We start from the raw sequence: 22,344 nt of genomic DNA, 5'->3' as shown, positions 1-22,344 counted from the left end.
TGCATGCTGAGAAAGTTGACAGAGTCTTCTGAGATCTTAACTCCATCACTTGTGGATTAGACTCCTGCCCCATCTGGCAACTTGAAACAGTCAGGGGAGGGGCCGGGACTTCGATCTGGGCTGTCAGATCGAATCAGCCCTTCTTTGAGAAGCCAGAGATGCCAGAGGTCCTTAAAGCAACACTGGTTCTCCTTCTCCTTGCGAGGCCAAGCCTGGATCCAACAACATTGGGCAACGATCATGTCATCTCTATCCTTCCCTTATTGAGGGAGTGGAGGATACAATTATCTGGACCCGTGGCAGGCTGGGTTCAGACCTGGGCATGGGACGGACTCACGCTGGCTGCTCTCATGAATGGCTTTGGTGGTGCTTGGCCAGAGGTGGTGTGACCATCCTCATCCTCCTAGACCTCTTGGTGATTTTTGATACTGTTGACCAAAGGATGCTTCTGAACTACCTGCGAAGGTTGGGAGTCGGAGGTATAGTGCTGCCATCATATAGATATTACCTGAGCAGGTGGTTCCAGCGGATGCTTGAGAGAGATCAATCCCCTAAGCGTACTCTGATGCAGTGCCACAGGGCTGAGTCCTTTCCCCTATCCTTTACAACGTATACATGAAACCATTGGGCAGTCATCCACCATTTCAGGATGAACTTTCCTTACCTCTACCCTGAACCTAATGGGAGCCAGCATCTGGAAGCTGTCAGGGTTTGAGTGGGAAAACATAGGCCCAGGCCCAACCCAGACAAGATGGAGTGGCTATCGATTCAGAGGCTGATTCATTCTAGGATTGCAGCATCTCTGGCTCCTGATGTGTAAAAAGAGCAGTCTCACAAACAGGGGGTCTCCCCGGGCTCAAAGACCAGATGGTGACCATGGCTAGGAGGGCTTTTGTATAGCTTTGGCTGGTGTACAGTTTTTGTGTAGCTTAATCTGGAACAGGATGCACTGAAGAGAATTACTCATGCCTTTGCCATCCTCAGTTAGATTACTGTAAATTTGCTTTTGGAAACCATCTGAAAACTTTAACTGCTCCAGAATGCAGAGCCACATATGCTCAGTTGGTCAGTCGTATTTCTGCAGCGTGAGCTGCACTGGTTACCAGAAGGTTTTCATGTGTAATTCAAGGTGCTAATCACTACCTATAAAGCTCTACAGTTTCAGCACGTTGGAAGGAGAACTCCAACACAGTTTAGCAAATTGATCATACAGGTGCATTGCGCATTCAAGGGCTGTTGCAAAGGATGTTCCAGAAGATTGGAACATTGAGTGGTGCGATTTTGTGTATCTTCCTGCTAGATCCTGCCACCAAGAGCTTGGAAGTGAAGAACACCATGTCTCTGGTTAGCGCTTACTACAGTGGGAAGTCAATCCTTATTACAGGAGCCACCGGGTTTTTGGGCAAAGTCCTGATCGAAAAGCTTCTCCGCTGCTGCCACGATCTGAAAGCCATCTACGTGCTTGTGCGGCCCAAAGCTGGACATCCCATGCAAACTCGAGTGGAGAATCTGCTGAAATGCAAGGTAGGGAACTCAAAGGTGGGCAGAAACGGGCAGCAGCTGCTCAGGGTTTGCCGAGATGGCAAGAGTCACCGCGCTCCTGTGTGTTCGGTGCTGTGGTGAGGAAGCGTGTGTGTCCTTAGTCCCAGAGAAGCAAAAATTAGGTTTCCTTTCATGAGATCCATGGTTCTACTTCAACAAATGCTCGTAAAGACAATGGACAATAGCACAACTGGATAGACTCCAGGGAGGTGGGGATGGGGTGGGCCGTGAAGATTGCAGCTGTGGTCATGCAGTCAAAGCCCCAGCCTTTTTTTGCATGTGCCATCTTGATTTTTTTTACCCCAGCAAGGTAAGTTCTTTTCTGGAAGAGGAGTGGGTTGACTGGGAATAAAACTCACACTTATTCCTCTAGATGGAAAAGGGTTAGAAGAGCATTGGGAAATCTTTGGAGAGGGGAGGCGCCCACTGTACCTCTGCCGTCAGAAATGACTGATCCAACTGTACCACTTCTTTCATGCAGAGAACCAGCGGATGGCCTCCTCTGTCTGTGAGGTCACTGAAGCCTTTAATATTTATGACGGGCAGCAGTGACTTTTCCCCTAAGATTTTTGTTCTTTCTTACTTACTTACTAAAGCCCTCCAAAACATCTTAAGCAAACCAAAAGACCCAGTAGCACAAGAAGAAAAAACAGGAGTCATCTACAACATACAGTATAAGGACTATAACAGCCATTATGTAGGACAGACAGGCAGAAGGCTGGCAGAACGCATCCATGGACACCAACTGGCAGTCAGAAGACACGATGAAAACTCCTTAATCTCACAACACATGGACAGACTTAACCATAATTTTAACTGGGAAACTGTCAGCATTTTAGACCAAGCTAAATCCAAAAATGCAAGGGAATTCTTGGAAGCTTGGTATTCAGACAAGGCAGCAATCAACAGACACATAGGGATAAACAGCATCTACACACTATTCAAAAGAGACAATAGAAAAGAAAACAAAAGACCAGGACATCTTCTCACCAGCAATCATCACCCAGATAAGCAAAGGTTACCACCAGGCACACAATCAAGCAGCAAACATGTTAACCAAAGAACCAGCAGAGGAGCAAAACAAAACCCCCACCCTTACCAGCACTGGCAGGGCAGGCCACAGTATATAAACACAGAGCAACCCCCATCCCATTCTAGCACTGAAGATGTTACCTAGCTGGGTAATGAAACATTTGCAAGAAAAGGACCGGGGGCGGGGGGGGAACTGAGAGGAACCCCCTTCAACTCCCTGCCAAGCGCGAGTCCTGGCAGACCATTGATCTGTGTTTTTTAATAAGGCATTCTGGAAATCAATTACCATGTAACTTGTCCTGCTGGTTCCGTTGTTCTGAATTCAACTTTTCCCCAGGTTTTGATATTGTTCTGAGAGAATACAATTACGGTCTTTTGAAAGTAAGACAAATAATTAGGTATTAATTATCAAAGTTGGGGGACAGGTGCCCAAAGCTCATGTATTCTTCAGTTGATTCATATCTTTGAAAAGTTTGCTCAGCAGTCATTTTGGCTCTAACTGGTGGCACTTGACGTTGCTATTAAAACTGTAAGATGAATTAATTCCTGGTGGATTGCAACATCAGGAACCTGAGCATTTTCCTTCTTTTGATGAGTGAATGTTGTCTGTTGCGCTCTAGTTGTTTGATAGAGTCCGCGAAGAATGGCCCAACTTCCATGAGAAGATTAAGCCCGTGGGTGCTGATCTCACCCAGCCAAACCTGGCCATCTCTCCCGAAGACACCAAGGAGCTGCTCTCTGAGATCAACGTGATCTTCCATTGTGCTGCAACTGTTCGATTTGACGAGCCCCTGAAGTATGTTCTCCTTGCTTTCTCCTCAGATTTATGGCAGGCCTCAGACCTGTCCTCAAGACATTCTCAGAGGGAAAAATGAGTTGCAAAGAAATAGAGCGACGTTTTATCTGAAAACCCTTTCTGTCCAATACCTTTAGAGAAGATTTTTTTTTAAAGTACATTGCCGATATTTTATTCGTGTAGTTCTTCAAACCTGGGGAGCTAATAGACACAGTCCTGGAGGTTCAAGGGCTGTAATTCCAGTTTTGCTCATCAGCAGCCTCCAAATAAATGGAAACAGAAGATATGGCTTTTAGGAACAATGGGGGGAGCTCTGAGTCTCCCACTGCCAAAAGGCAAACGTCCCTGAAAATCAGGGTCCCGGGACTTGGATGGAGTTTGTCTCCACTGTGGGCTGAGGCAGGTTGATGGCACTGTTGTCTCTCATTTTGTCAACTCTTTTGTATATTCAACCAAGCCACGGTCCTTTCCAATTCTACTACCAGAGACCCCTGATAAGATGGTGTGGGTTGCACCTGTGGTCTTCTCCACACCAAGTGAGATACTACTGAACTAATTCTGTGCAGTGAGGAGAGATTCCCAAATGCCCTCCAGGATCTCATCCACGAGGCCTGTTCACCGTAGTTCTTTCACTGGAGAAAATCCAGAAGTGCAGGTTTCCCTGTGTTGTGTTCCTCTTCAGCGCCTGAAGCAGCTCTCGGAGGAGCAAAGAGGATCGGTTTGGACCTGCTCTCGCCCCAGCTGGACCTCATCCTAGCTCTTTCTGCTTTCTTGAGCAGGGACGCCCTTCTCCTGAATGTCATGGGCACCCAGCAGCTCCTGGTGCTGGCCCACCAGATGAAGAATCTCGAAGCCCTCATCCACATTTCAACTGCCTATGCAAACTGTAATCAGAGGCACATAGAGGAGGCCTTCTATCCTGTTCCTGTGGAGCCAAAGAAACTTTTTGACATGGTGATGTAAGTAATGAAAGCAACTAGAAGAAGAAAAAAGAAAAAAAACGAATGATATAACATCAGAAAGTGGGCAGAGAAATTGCAAAAGTTGTACAGTTAATGCTCAATGTATCTTTGATGGAGGATTAACCATTAAAAGCAGGATGAATTGAGTTATTGTTAACAAAAAGAAAAGGATTTTCAATGTCTTTTTAAATCTGTAAGCTGCTGATGTAAGAATATTTTTCAAGGAATGCCAATTGCCTCCTCATAGGCACTTTCTTCCAAGAGAGAGATGATTTGTGGTAGTGAAATCCCAGAAATGTGCAATGTTTGTGTTTACAATATAGTTGTCTCTGTCCTGGTAAATGGTGACAGAGATTGAGGAAAACAGATCCTGTAAAATACAGGCAGAGCTTCAACTGCGCCATTATGGCTTCCTTCTTGACTTCTTGGACCAGCCTCAGGACACCCCTGGTCTCATTGGTCTATGACCTGATAGAGGAATCGGGGCTTCCTCTGTCACTGATTGGCTCCTGGGCCCTTTGGGAAGCCTTGAAGTCATGGGTGATGTTCTCAGACCATGCAATCTCATTGCCACTGTCACTGGGAGAAAGACGGGTTGTAGACAAGTAGCTCTTTTAGATTTAACAGAGATTTCTAACTTCCCTTATTAAGTTTGGGGTGTCATATGGAGAGGCGAGTGGGAAAATCATTTCTGATTTAAAGTGAGCATCAGCAGAATAGTATATGACTCCATTTTTTAGAAGACATTTCAGTTTTCCTGTGCTGCAACACTCAAAGAAGCTGATTTTTAAAAAATCCTTCTTTTGTTATCCTTCAATGGATATTAATACTTCATTTCAATAAACCACTTGGGTGCTATAGAAAATAACTTTTCTGTATTTCTCCTTATTTATTTCCACTTAGTTGCTTATAGGAAGTTCTGCCACACACACAGAAAATTAGCTTTTCCAAGGATATACATATAAAAGTGTGTAAGCACAGTGGTTAAAGTTTGTTCCCACATGGATATCTTTTATTTTTACTTTTTTAACAAAAACCCCATTAGGTGGATGGATGAGTCCCTCGTTGAAGCAATCACCCCCAAATTGATTGGAGACTGGCCCAACACCTACACGTTCTCCAAAGCTCTGACCGAGCATCTCATTCAGCAGGAGAAAGGGGACTTAAATGTTGCCATCATCCGACCCTCCATCGTGGGAGCTAGTTGGCAGGAGCCCTTCCCGGTAAGCATGTGTGCTGTTCGGTTGCTTGGTTCTCATCCATTTTCTGGCAAAATGGTGGCTTTAGAGCCAGTCCCTGGAAATAAGAATGTCCCTCTCGTGCTTTTGGCCGAAGAGGGGGAAGCCACCAACAATGATCTCTAAACTATGGCTTGCCTCCTGAGAGTGAAGCTGAGATTCATGGATGGGATGCATCATGTCATCTATCAGGAGGCCATGAGGTCACATGATTCCAAAAGAACTTCAGCAAGATGGACCTCACCCTCAAGGCTAAGATTAATTTTATGACACAACCGCATCGCTGAAGGACGGACAGACAGACAACACAGAGGGACATGTCTCTAGTCTCCATCCAGAAAACATGACAACGTCCCTTGTTTAGAGTCAAGCCCTTCAAATTAATTACACCTATAGAGCTTCATTCTGCAGAAACACAGATCTAGGGCATTTCTCAGACTATAGTTCCCACATTCAACTGGGTTACACGGATTCCTCAGAACGATGTACAAGATTGGCTAGGCGCCGTGAGGGCTCACTTAAGTAGAAAGAATGGGCTGTAAAGAGAAGAATAAACACTGTAATACCACAGAGCAGTTTCAGAAGCGAACGTAAGAGAAAACCACTTATTCTCAGAGTTTATGGCTAAAGCTACTCAGATCGGCAGCCCTGCTGGCCAGTCGCATTTCCCTTCCATGCACTTTGGGTGGAACACCAATGTCTGCTCCCAGCCTCGCAGCCTAGAAGACTGTGAGCTAATGAATTACAAGTAGCACACTAATCAACAAGAACAGAGGAGGCCACAGCGATTCAGGTATAGGAAACTGGATCCCATGGTAGATGTAGATGGCAACGCTGCCCCACGTGTTCTGTGCAAGACCTGGCAGCCTCATTCACGGAAGCAGGGGAAGACAACTCTCCCATCTTCCAGGCTGACCACCAGCAGCCCTCCACTGCGTTCTGCGCTGGACACACTGGCCAGTCTCTACACAGAGCAAGAAAGAGACGCATTTGTGGCATCAGAAGGGTTAACATATGAAAATCGGTGGAATATTTCAGGTCTCCAGGACTTTCCTTCACCGAGTTTAGCCTGAAATTGTTGAACTAGATTTTATTCGAAGATTTAATATCAGTTTTCCCTGACTTCATTAGGAGCCACATTTCTTACCGCACTATGCACCTTATTAACAAGTTCATCAACGCATGAATGCGTACATCATATCTAACTAGTGGTCTGTTAATGGTCATAAACTGCTCCTTTCATCTTTCCCTTTTCTTATCCCTCTCCCTCCTCAGTGACAAGTGTGTGTTTGTGTGTGTGTGTGTGTGTGTGTGTGTGTGTGTGTGAGAGAGAGAGAGAGAGAGAGAGAGAGAGGTGGGGGGAGAGAGGTTTCTGAGGAATGCATTCCAGGAATTTGAAATGGACTATGATCCACAAAGGTTTACAGAGAATTCATTAGTAAGAGAATGATCATGCAAGACTAGAAAACCCATTCATACCTTTCTTGCAGAGCGAATACTCACTACAGTATGTGCTGACAGTGTCTGAGGCTTTTTTAACAACTGAATATTTGAGCGAATTATCAATTTTTCTTCTGAAAATGGGTAGTCTATTGTCTGAGAATTTCAGACTTTGGCCACGAAGGGTCTGTTTTTCTCTTCTGTTCCACCTGAGAGCGTAGCCTGAGATTTGTGTCCCTTCATCAGACTAGTAACTTCTGTATCAGTTTCCAAAACTTGGGCAGAATTCATGTTACTACCATCTTGCGTTTTTCTGCTTTGTTAGACCTTAGCAAGTATCCATACCTTACTTTTAACATTTTCTCAATCATCCTGTGAGCAGCAAAATTCTGCTTAAGAGTCTCAATTCCCAGTCCTGCCACAGACTCCATAACACTTGTTTTTCTATCTTTCATTTTTCAGGGTTGGGTTGACAACTTCAATGGCACAAGTGGCCTCTTTGTTGCGGTAGGTAGAGATGAAAATAGTACTCGGGTCTTCTGAATCTTGGGGGCAGCAAAACGGCCAGAATGAATCCATGAGAACCAAAGCACGATGCTCAGCTGAAGGGATCAGGGCAGAGTCTAGTGATCCTGACAGAGCATAGCCCAGGCTGGTCAAGAAGCAGGTTCACCATGCCTGGTGAGTCCTGGACCAGTCCAACAGCTCAGAACTCTGCCTTTTTGTCTTTCCTGACAATTATATCCACCACAGCGGTGGAAATCCAGATTCTGGGAAGGGCAGAGGTGGAGGATGTTGCACCATAAGACATCATGGGACATGTCAGTTAAAGCCCTCTTCTTCTAGGGACTGCCACCATTTTAGGATTTGCACTGTACACCTTGCAACTCAGGGCCGTGTTGCTCTGCTGTCGAGGCTGGGAGGAAGGGGCTTCTGCAGAAGGACAACTGAAATTCTTTTTGGTTTATAATTTCATCCAAGCCAGATAATGCTGTCAGTTTTCTCATTTGAGATGTGTTCCTCAAGTCCCTAAAATTTTCTTCCAAGTTTAATTCGGAGAACATATCTATCCCATCCAACTGTTATTGAATTCAAATCTCAGAGTACACAAACTCTATGCTGAATAAGGAAGTCAAGTTATGTATGGTAATTAGCTTCTTCTCTATTTCCCAGGCTGGAAAGGGGATTTTACAGACCATAAAATGCAACCGAGATGCAGTAGCAGATATTATCCCAGTAGACCTTGCTATCAACTTAACCATCACTGCTGGGTGGTACACTGCAGTTCACAGGTAGGGCTTCTTTGCTGATCAAGAGGTACACCGTTGAACTAGAATGATTTTTCAAGATTGTAGATTGTCAGGAGCTGCCAACGTCATCCAGGTCTTTAAAGTCTTATAACAGGCCAACAGTGACATCTGCCTCCTGCGGGCAGTGGTGCATTCACAGGCTCCATATGTTGGCTTCTGCCCATGGCCTTGTGAGAGAAGCCAGACACCCACACTCTTTGGTCCTGGGGTTTCTCTTGTGGGGATGGGCAAATGTTGCCATTTTGTACTTCTCGTCCTTCCTCTGGTCAATCTACATCTCAAAGCCTGCAAGCAAGCTTCCACGGACAAAGATTGGATCGCCTGAAGATTGGACCACTTAAGATCTGGGGTCAGAATGTGGTCTATTGATCACTCCCTTGGTGACCAATAGACAGAAAAAGATTTAAGACAGGGGTGCCTAGGAAGGGGTGTGTGTCAAAAAATCAAGAGAGTGGCTGTGATCAAAACCTGCCCCTTTGTATGTGTGTTGAGGCTCCCATACACGATATGGTGGGCCTTCAATCAACAGTGATCATCTTGTCCTTCTTCACCTGCTCCACAAACACCTCTGATTTGCTATATTCCCATTTATATACCCCTATAACAAATAGAGTGCTAATATATTTGGTGTATTTTCTGAATTCTGAGTTGTCTTTTATTTCCATTCTTTTCAGACCCAAATCACTGCTGATCTACAACTGTACCTCAGGTGGCCTCAACCCATTTTTCTGGGGAGACTTGGGTGAGTTTTCTTGCAAGGCAGTGAAAAAATTCCACCAGAGGTTTGGGGTGAGTTTTGGAAATGATCCTTAACAGCTTGTTTCATCCAATGAAATTTCAAGACTTGTGGATAAGAGAGCCCAGCGTGGGATTCTTCTCACTTCATCTCCATGCAAGAATGAGAAGATGTCCTACTGCTCTCATCTAGCAAATGCAGAGATGTTGTCTGCCATGTTGTCCTTCACAAGGGCATCAAGGGTTGAAAGGGGCAGGAGTCAGCAGAGGCATCAAGCTGCTTCTTCACGGCTTCTCCTCACCATGTAACATCTCACTAAAATTCCTCTGTGCATTGTCTTCCATCTGAAATGTAGATGCCACTCTAGTCTCCCAAACTCTGCTTCCCTGGAAGGTGGACAAATGGGTCTCCAGTCGGTGGGAGAGGGAGGTGGAGTTCTTCTTGGCAGAATATGTTGGGGTGGGGAGGGATGCACTTTCAAACTTGCAAGATTCTGTTAACATAACCTTATAATAAAGTTAGAACTAGCACTTCTGGGTGTGCTTCTCGTCTGGAATGCCCCGCAAGGCTGACAGTGGAACACCCATTTATTTTATTATTTTACTGCATCAATGTCTAAGGCCACCCCCTTGGGAATTGCCAGATAAAACAAGGGGGGCAAAACACTCTTTGTAACATCACAGTACCAATAATAAATAGCAAGACCAGTCCCATAGGAAGAGCTGTTTCCTGTCCTCACAGGGAGATCCTCTGGTCCCTCTTCTTCATCTTTTCCAAATCAAATGTGACTGGAAATCACCCCTGGTTTGCTGATGAGCAAATGGCCTTTCCTTCTTAAATTCACATTTCCGATAATTGTCCCTTTTCCATGTAATTACCTCAATGGAAGCAGTATCTGTTTTCCACCACTATGCAGAAGATCATGCGAGAAGCACACTTGAAAACAATCCATTGGAGAAACCCTTCAGATTACCTAATGCCAGCCTAACCTCGAGCTACTTGGCCCATCAGTACTGGACGTTTGTCTGTCACACAACCCCTGCTTTTCTCTGTGACCTGTATCTGCGGCTGACTGGAAAGAAGCCACGGTGAGACTGGATATACATTATGGGGCATGAGGGGTGATGTCAAAAAAGTCAAGGTGACAATTTTAAGGATAGCACCCTTAAGAATAAGGAGGATCTTTTTCCAAGGAGGACCACCTTTTTCACAAATTGGGGATTGGTTAGGAAAAGGATCTCAGAAAGATTGACTTGCAGCTTTGCTCATAGCTGTATATACATACAGCATAAACCCCTCTACATCTCTCAGAATAATAATCCCTCCAACAGCTTACGAACAATAGAAATGACTGTAAATAAAAATGCAATTGAAAACATTAATGTGTAGGAGCTGACGGTGGTGGTGGTGGCAGCCCTGAAGACAGAAGACTTCCTTGGTCCCCCAGCAGTCCCATCAGAAAGGTGTCTGTAGATGTGTCCAGGAACGGCCTCCAAGCGTTGTCCTGAACCTCCTTGAGGATAGCCAGCTTAGATATTCGAGGACCATGGCACCAACATGTTTTACAAAGCACCCTCTGTCCAGATGTTTTGAGAAGAGATGCTATAACCCTATCTATTTGAGATGTTTCTATACTCTCTTTCAGGATTATGAAGCTTTTCAATCGCTTGGACAAGACCATGAGTCTTCTTGACTATTTTACCAGCCATTCCTGGGACTGGAGCACCGACAATACAAACATGTTAATGAAAGAGCTCAGTCCAAAAGACAAAAACGTAAGCATCTTATTGAACCACCACATCCTCACAATTCCCATCAAACAAAATTAAATAATTAAATGTGTATTCAGCCTAGATTCAGATGGATTTCCAAAAGGGGAAATTCCTTCCTCAGAGCCTTATGCAAGTGGTCAGTCCCAGAATTCAGGGACAAGGACACATTATGAGCAATTCCCACTCAGTATAATGCCATTCTGAGGGTTTAGAAGTCAAGAATCAAACCCAGTTGGAAGGTAATGTAAACTGGAATTCCAAGTTTCTCAATAAAATAGGATCTGAAGAGCGTGCACTGCCTGAAGCCTGTTACTGATCATCTGTCTACCATTACTGATATAGAATATAGGCTTTCTACATTAGATCAAGTCTGGGCAAATCCTATTTTGGGTGAGATCATGGTGATCTGGGGTATTCTAGGAGTGAAAATGAAAGCAGTCATTATCATTCTGCTGCTTTCAGCCCATTTCTCCAGCATCATGAGATCACTTTAAATTATATTTCTGTCTTCTAGTAATTATCCCACCCAATTTTATATCACCAGGAATTTGATAAACATTCTCTCTACCAATAGAAGAGAATATATGTAGTTCAGGGTTGAACTGTGCTCTGAAGGTGTTACCTAGCTGGGTAATGAAATGTCTGCCAGAAAATAACCAAGCTCAGAGAATCCCAAGGACTTCAATTCTCTCTACCTGTGTTTCCAAATCATTAGTATAAATGTTGAACTGTACAGATGCAAAATGGATTCTCATGATCTCCAGTCGATACCTTTTCCCAATTTGATAAGGAACCATGGATGGGGACTCCATGAATTTTGACCCAGTTGGGGTTCCAGTTCATTGTTCTGCCATCCATCCCACACTTGCTTGCTAATCGGCTTATCACAGGGTGTTTTGCTCAGATCAAGGCAGTTTAGGTCTGTACTATCACCACACCTTCTAGTATTAAGAAAGTGATCCAAGAAAACTGAGGTGAGGTTGGTCTGTGAGTTTTGTTCTTGAGGAAGCCACGCAGTCATCCTGTAACTGGGAAGCTCTTCCTTAAAGCCAGTGAGATGCCTTCAGCTCTCCCAAATCACCACTTCAGTGACATTCAGCAGCATTAATGAACAAAGCAACAATGCAAGGAAGGGTTGCAACTGGAAAGCTCTTCCTGAAGGCCTCTCCCTTCCAGGCACAGAGCTCCCAAGCCAATAGTAGATCATGCCTTAGTGTCACGGCCCAGGACTCAGACTTTGACTCTGAAGAAGCTGCTCCAGCTGAACCAGAGGAATGTCAGCCTCAGGAGACACCAAGCCAGGAACCAACAGAGGCTGATCAAACACAGGCCACATCAGAACAGCTGGAGCAGTCAGATGATGATGTAAGGCCTCCAAGACCATGGACTCAGCGAGTAGAGTGGAGAGGAGAGCAAAGATGCTCAATGAGGCTCCTTGCCAAGCAAGAGAGTAACTTAAAGACAGCTGGCTGCAGCCTGATTTAAGAGGCAGCCTTGACCCATGTTTTTCTGTTGGAAACAACCATCTGATTTCCTGCTCTGGCATGTTGTTCTTGTGAATCTTGCTTGTGAAACTCTGACCTTGGACTGGCTCACAAACCTGACTTGGCTGTCTGAACTTCTGAGTAGATTTTGGCTACTCTTCTGTGTGCTCCTTTTGAAAGTGAAACCATTCAGGCAAGCTTTCTTTTCCTGAGACTCTGTTCTGGATTTACATTCCTTGTCTGCCATTATATGTTCAGCCTTGAGGACACTGCTATTTTCACCTAGCAATTGAGTGCGTGTGAGTTTGAAACTGAAACAGGATAGTCAGTCAAGGGCCTAGGTTTCAGAGGAGCAAATCTCCCAGGGTGGTCCAGCCCTCCCTCCCACAAACCTCAGGTGGGATGGGAAGGCCAGGGGAGGCTCCATCCTCTCTCTCATATCCTTTTCTAGTCCCTTCTAGAACCTTCCTCTTAAGGCTTCCTGGGAATGCTCTTCCCAAACCTGTTGGTAGCTTCTGGAGCCCCAGGCTGTGGGAACCCAGAAATCACCATCTCAATCCTAACTATGACCTAGTTTGGGAGACACAGTCTTCTCCAGAAAGGTTTGGATCTGGGTGATGTTAACAACACTGATTCTTATTTATTAATTGTACATACTGGTTTTAATGGTTTGGCTTTATGAATATAATTGTTTCATTGTCTTATCATAAGTGGCCCAGAATCCTGAGAATAGGGAGCATAGAAAGGTCCTTCAATAAAGAAATAAAGAAGTGGATAGGTGAGTAGGTGTCAAATTTCAGACTACCCAGTCTAGCTTCTGCTTCTCCCATTAGTCCTGCTGACAGATTTCTCCATCCCAAGGGTGATGGCTCAGGCGCAGCTCTTCCCCTGGGGCACCCCCTCTCCTGATGTAGACCAGTGAGGGAGGGAGGTTGAGGCAGCATCTACTACCATGCAGAGGCGGGTCCTTCCTCAAAGGAGGCTGGGTCAGTTGCACAAAGGCAGACAAGCTCATCCTTCAAGTCACAGTGTGGATTTACAACAGCCAAGGTCTCTGACACAACCCTGCACCAGAGACTAGAACACGAAGGGGATAAAAACAGAAGCCAGCGAGCCCGCAAGTAGCCTAGCATTTGCTTCTGCAAAAAGAGCCGGCTTGCCCGATTGCCACCCCAATCTCACCTAAAGAAACTATGTTCCATAGAAAAGTCTCCAGAGAATAGATGAACATCTGAATAATGTGCAGCCACCATTTTCCATGTCCATTCCATTCTTCTCCCTTCTCCCTCCCGCACTGGCACTTAGGACCGAGCTGAGAGTAAGAAGTGGTGAGCCCAGTGTTCACACAGAGGGATGAATCCCAGGTGAGGTTATACTCACCTGGCTGGTTGCATGCAGGTCTCATTGTGGCTTCCTGGTGAAACCCCCTGTCCTCTCAATTCTTCCTATATCTGGGGCTAGCACTGACCTCAGAGGAAGACAGAATGTCCCTACTTGGATCAGCCAACCTAGAAGCCTACCCAAACTTTTCAAAGGGCAAAATTTAGCCCTTTACAGGCAAAGTGTCAAGGTACCCCTGAATTTTCTTCCAGAATGAAAATACAACTGTTTCCCCTCTGAACAGCAGTGGGCTCCCCAGGAATTGGGCAACTGGTGATGAGATCTTGGGACAAGCAATGCTGGCTTGAGGAAATGGACAGCCATCTACGGCCTCTCCCTTGCTGAGAATTCAGTGTCCAAAAGAAGGTCAAGAAAATAGTCAATCAACTGGAACTCCTCAGTAGCCATCTGACCATTTTTCACTTGACTTACGATATGAACAAGCAGGGATGGCCAGGGCCCACAGTCCTGCTCTGGTGGATGGGGATCAGCTGGAATTTCCCTCCAAAGCGAAATTATTCAGAAGTCATTTCATATAATGTTCAGTGCAACATCAAGAATGCAATAGTCCTCCCACCCATCTTTGATATTATTCTTTCCATTTGATTCCAGTTATTCTGCTTTGATGTCTGTCAGCTGACTTGGTCAGAATACACAAAAAATTACTGCTTAGGAACTAAGAAGTTTCTGCTGAATGAAGACATGGCTGGAATTCCTGCAGCCAAACAGCATATCAGAAAGTAAGGCATAAACAATCCTTTGTGTTAACTTTCAGGGAATGAACTTGTGTTTGGTCACTACAAAGCAGGGGTGTGAAATACCTTTGGGCTGAAAGCCACACATAGGTTGCAGTGACGTGTTGGGGTCTTTCCTCCAAAAGAGCAGTCCGGGACAAAGAAGCAGGCAGAGCCAGGAAAAAAGCTGAATTTGATTGATAGCTACGTGTAATTAAAAGTAAATTAATTCAGAGCTCTTTGGGTGCTTCTCAGTAGGTTGTTGATCTGTTTTGTGTTGTGAACCATCTGGCGCTGATATTTCAGCCCCCCTTCTTTCTCTTCTCTGTTTTATCAGGCTAAAAGCCATTCACTATGCACTGAACACCACTCTGCTTGTGATCATCTGGCGCATATTCGTTGCAAGGTCACAAATGGCTCGTAATGTATGGTATTTTGTAGTAAACCTCTGCTACAAGTTTCTTAACTACTTTAGAGCTTCCAGCAGCCTTATGTATTAACTGTGCCCTCCTGGGGATCGTTCACGATGTTCTGGGATAACCTCCATGTCCTAAACCTACTACTGGTGCCTGAGATTCAGCAGGAACAAGATATCTCCTAACTGGTGCAGCATTCAGCAGATGTGACAAGAGGCTTCCTCCGATTCCTACTACTGTTACTACTATTAAACTACTGCTGCAGTGGGCCTTGACTCCCTGTCTCTGTATCCATCACCTCATCCCTATGAAGCTGCTATTTTTCGCTGCGACACCTTCCAGTGCCAGTGCCCAGCTGCAGCATGAAAATTGGCACTGGATATCTTCTACCCAGGAATACCGAGAAACCTAATTTTCAGACACTTCACACCGTATATGAACAGATTTGCATTCCGTATATCCCTAGTGCATTGAACCAACAGGACTAAAGATTGTGTTTTTACAAATAAGGTTCAGGGACCTGTTTCACTCAGACTGAAGATGAACCCAGCATGAAACGCACTGAGCAGCAATGGCTGCTTTTGCGGGTGGGAGCTCCCTCTCCTCCATTTTTCCATGATGTGATATTTTCAAAGCCTAGAGATTAAATGCAGATTTAAATATGGTCCATCACACAGACTAAAACCGGCTTTAGGGTTGCTCCCTCTTTGCAGGGAACTCTTCAGGGACCTCTTCACTACGGAGGTCCAAACCATTAAGCATCCTCGGTCTACAGCAGTGCCAGGAACTCTTGGGCAGAAGCTGTGCCAGCTTAAGGGGAATATTATGTTGTGGCCTTTTCTGCACCCACAAATAGGACGGTAACCACAGTGGTTGCTCTTTAAAACTATTTAATAGTTTTAAAGAGCAACTATTTAATAAATAGTTTTAAAGAGCAGGTATTTAATAAATAGTTAAAAACTATTTATTTTTCTCCCACTCAAGCTGCAGGGGAAAGTTTCTGGGAAAATGGTAATGTTTACTTACTTATTTAACAGATTTATACAGCCACCCATCTAGCCAGGGAACGCTGACTGGCAAACAGAAATAAAAACACCAACCCAACTGTCCAAGTCCTTTAAAAAGGCACTGGGAGAAGGCCCCTAAAATCACATCATCAACACAATAAACAAAACCACATCCAGACCCAATCTCTGTCAACAGCTCGGCCCCAGTGCCAGAGGGAAGACCAGGTTTCACCGCCTTCCAGAGGGCCAACAGGGGTGGGGCAGTCCATATCTCTTTAGCTTGCAGACACCCTGCTGTTGGAAGGGCTGTCAAGAATGTGATGATCGATCCTCATCTCGGCAGCATCTCCTTGGTGCCTGAGTGCATCCAGATCCTATTTCGTAGCCTCCGGTGGCTTGGAAGTCTGTGCTGAACCTCTTCTCCCTTCTTATACTCCTGTGAATCAGGGAGGTGTCTCTGTGCCTCTTCCAAATTTTATTTGTCTGTTGTGGACATTGCTCCTCTGATTGCTTCGGTAATGGAGCCCGCATATCTTCAAGGTCATCTTCCTTACTCTCAACAAAGTACTTAAAAGAATTAGTGCATAGTCACATCCTGTTCACTTTGTAAAGTGGGCTGATTATTGGATGCATCTAAACTTCAGGATTACCTACAACCTGATTGAGATCATGACTCATTCTTATCTCTACCGTGTGTGTTTTCTGCCAAAGCTGAAGTCATCACTTGTAAAAGCACAGTTGTAAACCTATTGGTGCCTTATAGTCAATATTCCCATAGTAACGGATATTGCATTTGGAAGAAGGGAACCATAAATATCTGTGTATGGAAGAAGTGGTGGCAACCATAAGCTCAGATTGCATATGGTGCCAGAGAAGGAGTTCCCCTGATCGCAGCCAGCCAGCCAGCCAGCCAGCCTTAAACGTTTTGAAGTCCTCTTATTAAAAGAAGGATTTGTTTGATGATTTGATCATCTTCCTACATAAAAGCAAATAAAAGGACATGTGAATTGCCCACTTATAGCTGTTCAGGTATGACACTGTTTTTAATTTATGAAGGTAAAATGTTAAATGGACAGGCTGCCTGGTGACCCTGTTATAAAACCCTCTGGCTAGAAGTTTCTTTTCTTTTGTTATATGCGTGGTGTCTTTTAAAAACAGAATATGCATCTTCTAATCGCCTGGAATTTCAACCTCAGTGTATTCAGCGAGTGCCGTTTCCAGTGGCCACGAGCAGCTAGGCTGAAGTGCTGCTTTGGAGAGTGGAGCTGGAGGCTGAGTCGAGCCATGCCAGCTGCTTGGGCGGTTGAAGAATTGAATTAATTATATTCAGTTAAGAATCTGAGTGGCGAAAGACTGTTTCCTTCCTTTCATTTCTTCTTCAATTAAGAGAAGCTTTGAGGTTTGTCTTTATTTCATCTGTGCAGAAAAATACATTTCATGTCTTATGTATGTGCTTCGTTGGTTATAGAGAGGCCTCTGGTTGTTTTGATCATGTCAAGCTGTGGAAAGTGCTCAGAAAAATGGGAATCCCAGAACATCTCATTACCCTGATGCAAAACGTACGCACAGGTCAGGAAGCCAGAGTGTGGATACAACATGGCAAAACAGATCTGCAAAGGAGTAAGACAAGGCTGTATATTCTCCCCTTATTTATTCAATTTCAGCATCAAGATGGATGGGCTCAGTTATGGTGGTGACAGGTACATCATTAGAAGACCTGAAGTATCAGGTTGGGGACAGATCCTTCTAGTCAAAATGTATCTTTGTGATCACTAAGAGTCAAGCCAAGTTGATGGTACATAATCAATCAAAACGTTTCAATATGCTGAAATTATTTCTGATTTTTTCAGGTGTCACTTTGTGTATTTGTTTTAGATGGTTGCCTATCTCACCAAATATATATATTTAAATTCTGTTCAAATTCTGTTGTTGCAGAGGCATGGCTGGGAACTGCCCTGGTGTAAATAAGCTCTTGCCAAAGTGATAACCTTGAAAAATAAGGGTTTTTCAGAAGTGCGTCTCACTGTGTTTGAAACGGCGTGTTCTTGCCTTCTTTCATTCATGAGATGCCGTAGGATGACCGTGCAATGGCTGCTGCACAGAGGTGTCTGGGTGTATGCGTGCATCCAAGAAAAAATCAAGACTCTTCTTTTGTACCCCTACAGTGCATGTAACTAAGGACGGACCTTACATTGCGTGGCGTGGCCCCCATCTTGACTTTTTGGGTCCCACAGATGCCTCGGCAGCTGCATGCAAAACACATAACCTGGATCTCACACAATGACCTCCTGTCTCCTGTTTAGTTCCGATGTAGTAAATTCATTGTATAAAAGCTAACACTGAATTAAGAGGCTGGTGGCCTTTTTGCAGTTGTGGAGAGAACGTGTGGCATGAACAGGAAATGAACAGATTAGAATGTGTGGATTTACGATCTTGAGATGGGTTTGCAACAGCAACAATTAATCCCTCCTGCCCAGTTCTCCAGGAAAGAGGGAGCAATTTAAGGTGTGTACTTACTAATCCAGTTTACAACCACTTGCCTCTTGGTGACGCATCCATTTTGCTTTCTTGGCACCAGACAGAAGGAGCTTGCCATTACCTTTCCCCACCCCCTACTCTAGGCTGGCGCTCTGGGCTTTTTTTGGGGGGGGGTCTGCTTTCCAAATAGCAAGCAGCTGAAATTAGGGTAACAACAATGTGTGTGCCCCCAGAAAGCATAAAGCAGGATGCCCACTGCCCAGTTTCCCCACAAGTGGCAAGGGCGAGGACTGACCGGAAGGTGCGCACACACAGCGACCGTTCTGGGAGGTCAGGAATGGATGATGTCGCCCTCCCTCTCCCCCCACCCATGAAAATTCAGCACCTCTTCTCTGGCTGCCAGTTTAAAGCACCTTCCCCCCCCCTTGGGTCACCTCAAGGACTCCTTCCAGTTGGGGCTGGAAGGCTGACGCCAACCATTCATGGGATTCAAGCAGTAACCTTCTGCGTCCAAGAGCAGGGGGGCGGGGGGGAGAGATTCAGTGGTGCTTAAATGTTATCTTGCCGTTTCTGGGTTGGACATAACATTAAATTTTAAATAGAAACAGTAAAAACTAAGAAAAACTAATATTAAAGGAAGGAAATAAGAAAAAGAAAGGAAAATTAGAAAAAGGAATGTCCAAGGTCAAAAGTACAAAAACACAAAGAAAAAGAATTGACTTCCGACCCTCTTCATAAGTGATATAATAAACAGAATACATCAATCTCTTGCTCTACGTTTACAACATATCTTTCATCATTACTATAAACCCATATTATTTCTAATAATCAAATCTATACAAAATAATTTCATTTTTTCCTGTTTCTCACAGAAAGTCCAAAAAAAGTTTCTAATTAGCATTAAAATTAATATCTTTTCTCAAATCAAAGCCATCAATTTCACCATCTCAGCCAACTCCATCAACTTCACCATTCATTCTTCCATTGTAGGTAATGTCACATCCTTACATCTTTGTATATATAAAAAAAAAACTACTCCAGTTATATAAAAGAACAAAAATTCCATAAATTTATCAACAAATATATGTTAAACAGTCAAAAATAAATCCATTTCATAATCCAACTTACCATTTTTTCTAAAAAAATTTTTAAAAAGCAAATGAAATCTCTCCCCCTTTATACACAGATCCTTAAAACCCTGTAATTCAGTCCCGGTCGGAAAAAGATCCCGTTAATAACTACCAAAAATCTCAACGTATATATTAAACATATTCAAATAAGTTCACTTTGTAAACCTTTTGTTTACTTTTAAAGAGCTTGATCTTTAATCCTTTCAAATAGCGTCCCAGGGGTTGATTTTCCATCCTTCTCTCCTTGTCCCCTCCCAGAAACAGCCCCGATAATTTCTCTTTGTCTCTTCCTAGGAACAGCCTCACCGGCTTAACACATTCCTTTTGCAAACCCAAGTTAAAAAGTCTTTCCAAGTCACTCTTCTTTTCCATTATTTGTATGTCCCCTTTGGTCACTGTGACATCAGTTGGTTTCATTTGTAAATCTGTTCTGGCATCCTTTTGCATATCACTCCTATCCTTTGGCATTTTTAAATCCATTTTTGGATCCACAACATCTTTGCTCATACCACCTTCGTAATCCAGCATTTTTTTGAACTCCAAATCCATATTCAAATCAATCTCTACCTCTGTTTCAAATTTAACCATCTTACCCAATCTTTCCTCTATCTTCTTTTCAAGAGACTTCAATTTAGCTCCTCATTCATCAGACATTGATTGGAGTAAACTTAAGTCATTTTAACTTCTAACGGCTGCTCCAAAGGGCCTCTTTTAGCCATTTTTCTTTTCCCCCAAAGCAAGCAACCGTAGGTATTATATAAGTGAAAGTAAGCAGATAGTTCACGCCCTTTGGTGCCTTTCAAGCTGTAATTACAGGCATGTGCTAACAGGAAATATACAAAAAGCTCCAATTACTATCTCCTTTTGTTCTGAAAATCCAGCCAATTAACAGGCAAATCACAGAAGAACAAAAAGGTTTCCCATAGAACAATCAAATCCAATTAATACAGATGAAGTTTCATAAAATTAAACTTTTAACAAATAAATCTTTCCCTTCCACCATAAGTAACTTTTATCTTTTTTGTATTCTCCTTATCTTCCAGTTTTTTGCAAGTTGTTCAAATTACAATAAAATTCTAATTCTTCTTTTAAACTTACAGTCCCAGAAATAATGAAAAAACACCAAGAGAATTACTTATCTGTTGCAAAGGAAGGTCTCTCTTATGTTAAAACAATAGTTATATTCCAAAGTGTGTTAGAAATGGAGTTTGGCCAGCTCTAGTATCCATATTTAGGCTGCACCACATCTGTGAACAAAGATGGATCCCCGCCTCACAGCTGCTCGCCTGCAAGCTGTTTGCAGAAGCTTCCATTTCTGTGATTAGTTTACGAGGAATGGCTGTCCTGGAAACCGAATGGGTTGATTTCTTGCTTCCTCCTTGATCCGGAGCAAGTTGGGCAGCCAGTGCTTGCTGCCAGCCACGGATCCAGCTGTGCTGGCATCTCCCTTCTCATGGAGAGATGACTAAGCTGCCATTGTCCCCACTGGAAGCCAGTCAGATCTGGAGCGGGCAGTTGTGACAGCGAGAAGACCCTGCTGATATATGAAAAACTAGACGGCAATAGCAAGATAGCCAGATTATTTCTATCTGGGCATGCTCTGTTTTTCTTCCCTTGTCCTCTGCTTTCCCAGTTCTCTGGCACCCATTTCTTCACCTCAGTTTTCCCAGATTTTGCACTGCACTCAGCTGTGTTTTTAAAACGTAGTTCAGGTATTGGTGAAACTGCCCCTTATTGCTCTTGCTGGGTTGAGTATAAGTCTTCTCGAGCTCAGCATTTGGACATTTTTTGGCTAGATGTTTTGTCCTTCCTGGCTGCCTTGACATTGTTAAAGGGGCAAGACCAGCAGGAATAGCTTCTGGCTCCTTAGAGTCTACTACTAGTTGTTTCTGAAGGAGGTTGTCTAGAGCCATACAACTGTGGCAACTATTTGCTGATGACAACTGCTTCTGATTGCCCCAACTGTTTGGGGCAAGGCACTCCAGGGGCTGAGGTGGCTGTGGGAGCCCCAGGCGACCACTTCCACCTGTGTCCTTGTTTCTCTGGTCATGTTCTAGCCCAAGCGGTGCTCAGTCATGGCGCTCTGAGCGTCCTTCTTAAATGCACGGTCTTTATTACTTTGGGGAGGAGGCAGGGAAAGGCTTTTATTTATTTTTATTGGTTAGGAAATTTTGTCCATGAGGAAACTGCCAGAAGCTGTTGTAGCAAACCTGCTTCTTCTGGTGGCTTGGCATTATTTATATTTTATTTTATTGATCAAATTTATATCATTTATATTTATGCTATTTCATGAAATCATGTCATTAGCATGTATCAATAAAAACTTTGGGAGTGCAAAAGAAGGAAGAAAATATTCCATAGGAGACAGAGGGGAACATCATTATTATGCAAACTTAAAACGGGGGGGGCATCTCTGTTTCACTTCAGTGTAACCTGCCTCTTCTGGAGTGCCATTTTTTGGCCTCTGGCTGTAAATTAATACAGCTGATGTTCTTGAATGTATCCCTGAGTTCAACATCACCCAGGCACAAAACATGGATTGAATGCGCACAAATCCGCACATCAGCAACTGGCAATCCCCGTGGAGGCGCTTCTTTGAGGCTACTTAAAAGCCAAAACTCAGCTAGCCATTCAAAGCCAGCATAGCCGTAAGTCTTTCTGAAAAGACACTACTTTGGTTTCTGAAGCTTAGCCGTGCCAAATAGTCAAGCGTCCACTTGTGCGTGCGTGTGTCCCTTGGACGTGGTGCTTAAGGAGTGCAAGAAGTCTTGCTTCATTTAAGGACATTTTGGAGCTCGGCATCCGCGAGGCACACAAACTCACACAGCAGCAGATTAGCCGCATTGGAATGTGCAGCCCCCGAGCACCTGTGTGAACCACAGCCGTA

At 44.1% G+C, this 22,344-nt stretch overlaps 1 protein-coding gene across 1 annotated transcript; it reads left to right on the top strand.

Annotated features, from left to right (window-relative positions):
* Nucleotides 1-1,212: 1,212 nt before the first annotated feature.
* LOC112543261 (fatty acyl-CoA reductase 1-like) lies at nt 1,213-15,429 on the top strand. Its single transcript, XM_088145480.1, has 11 exons — nt 1,213-1,524; nt 3,195-3,370; nt 4,150-4,329; nt 5,378-5,555; nt 7,473-7,517; nt 8,184-8,302; nt 8,995-9,062; nt 9,973-10,144; nt 10,702-10,831; nt 14,305-14,432; nt 14,764-15,429. The coding sequence occupies exons 1-11, from the start codon at nt 1,246-1,248 to the stop codon at nt 14,924-14,926; spliced, it is 1,638 nt and encodes a 545-aa protein (XP_088001606.1). The 5' UTR covers nt 1,213-1,245; the 3' UTR covers nt 14,927-15,429.
* The last annotated feature ends 6,915 nt before the right edge of the window (nt 15,430-22,344 follow it).

The sequence above is a fragment of the Python bivittatus genome, unplaced genomic scaffold (genome assembly GCF_059951505.1).
Source record: "Python bivittatus isolate LINGU-HERP-01145 unplaced genomic scaffold, Pbiv_v1 ctg000010_np1212, whole genome shotgun sequence".
In the NCBI taxonomy this organism is placed as follows: domain Eukaryota; kingdom Metazoa; phylum Chordata; class Lepidosauria; order Squamata; family Pythonidae; genus Python; species Python bivittatus.
Note: the sequence above shows the minus strand (reverse complement) of the source record. Positions and strands in the feature narration are given on the sequence as shown.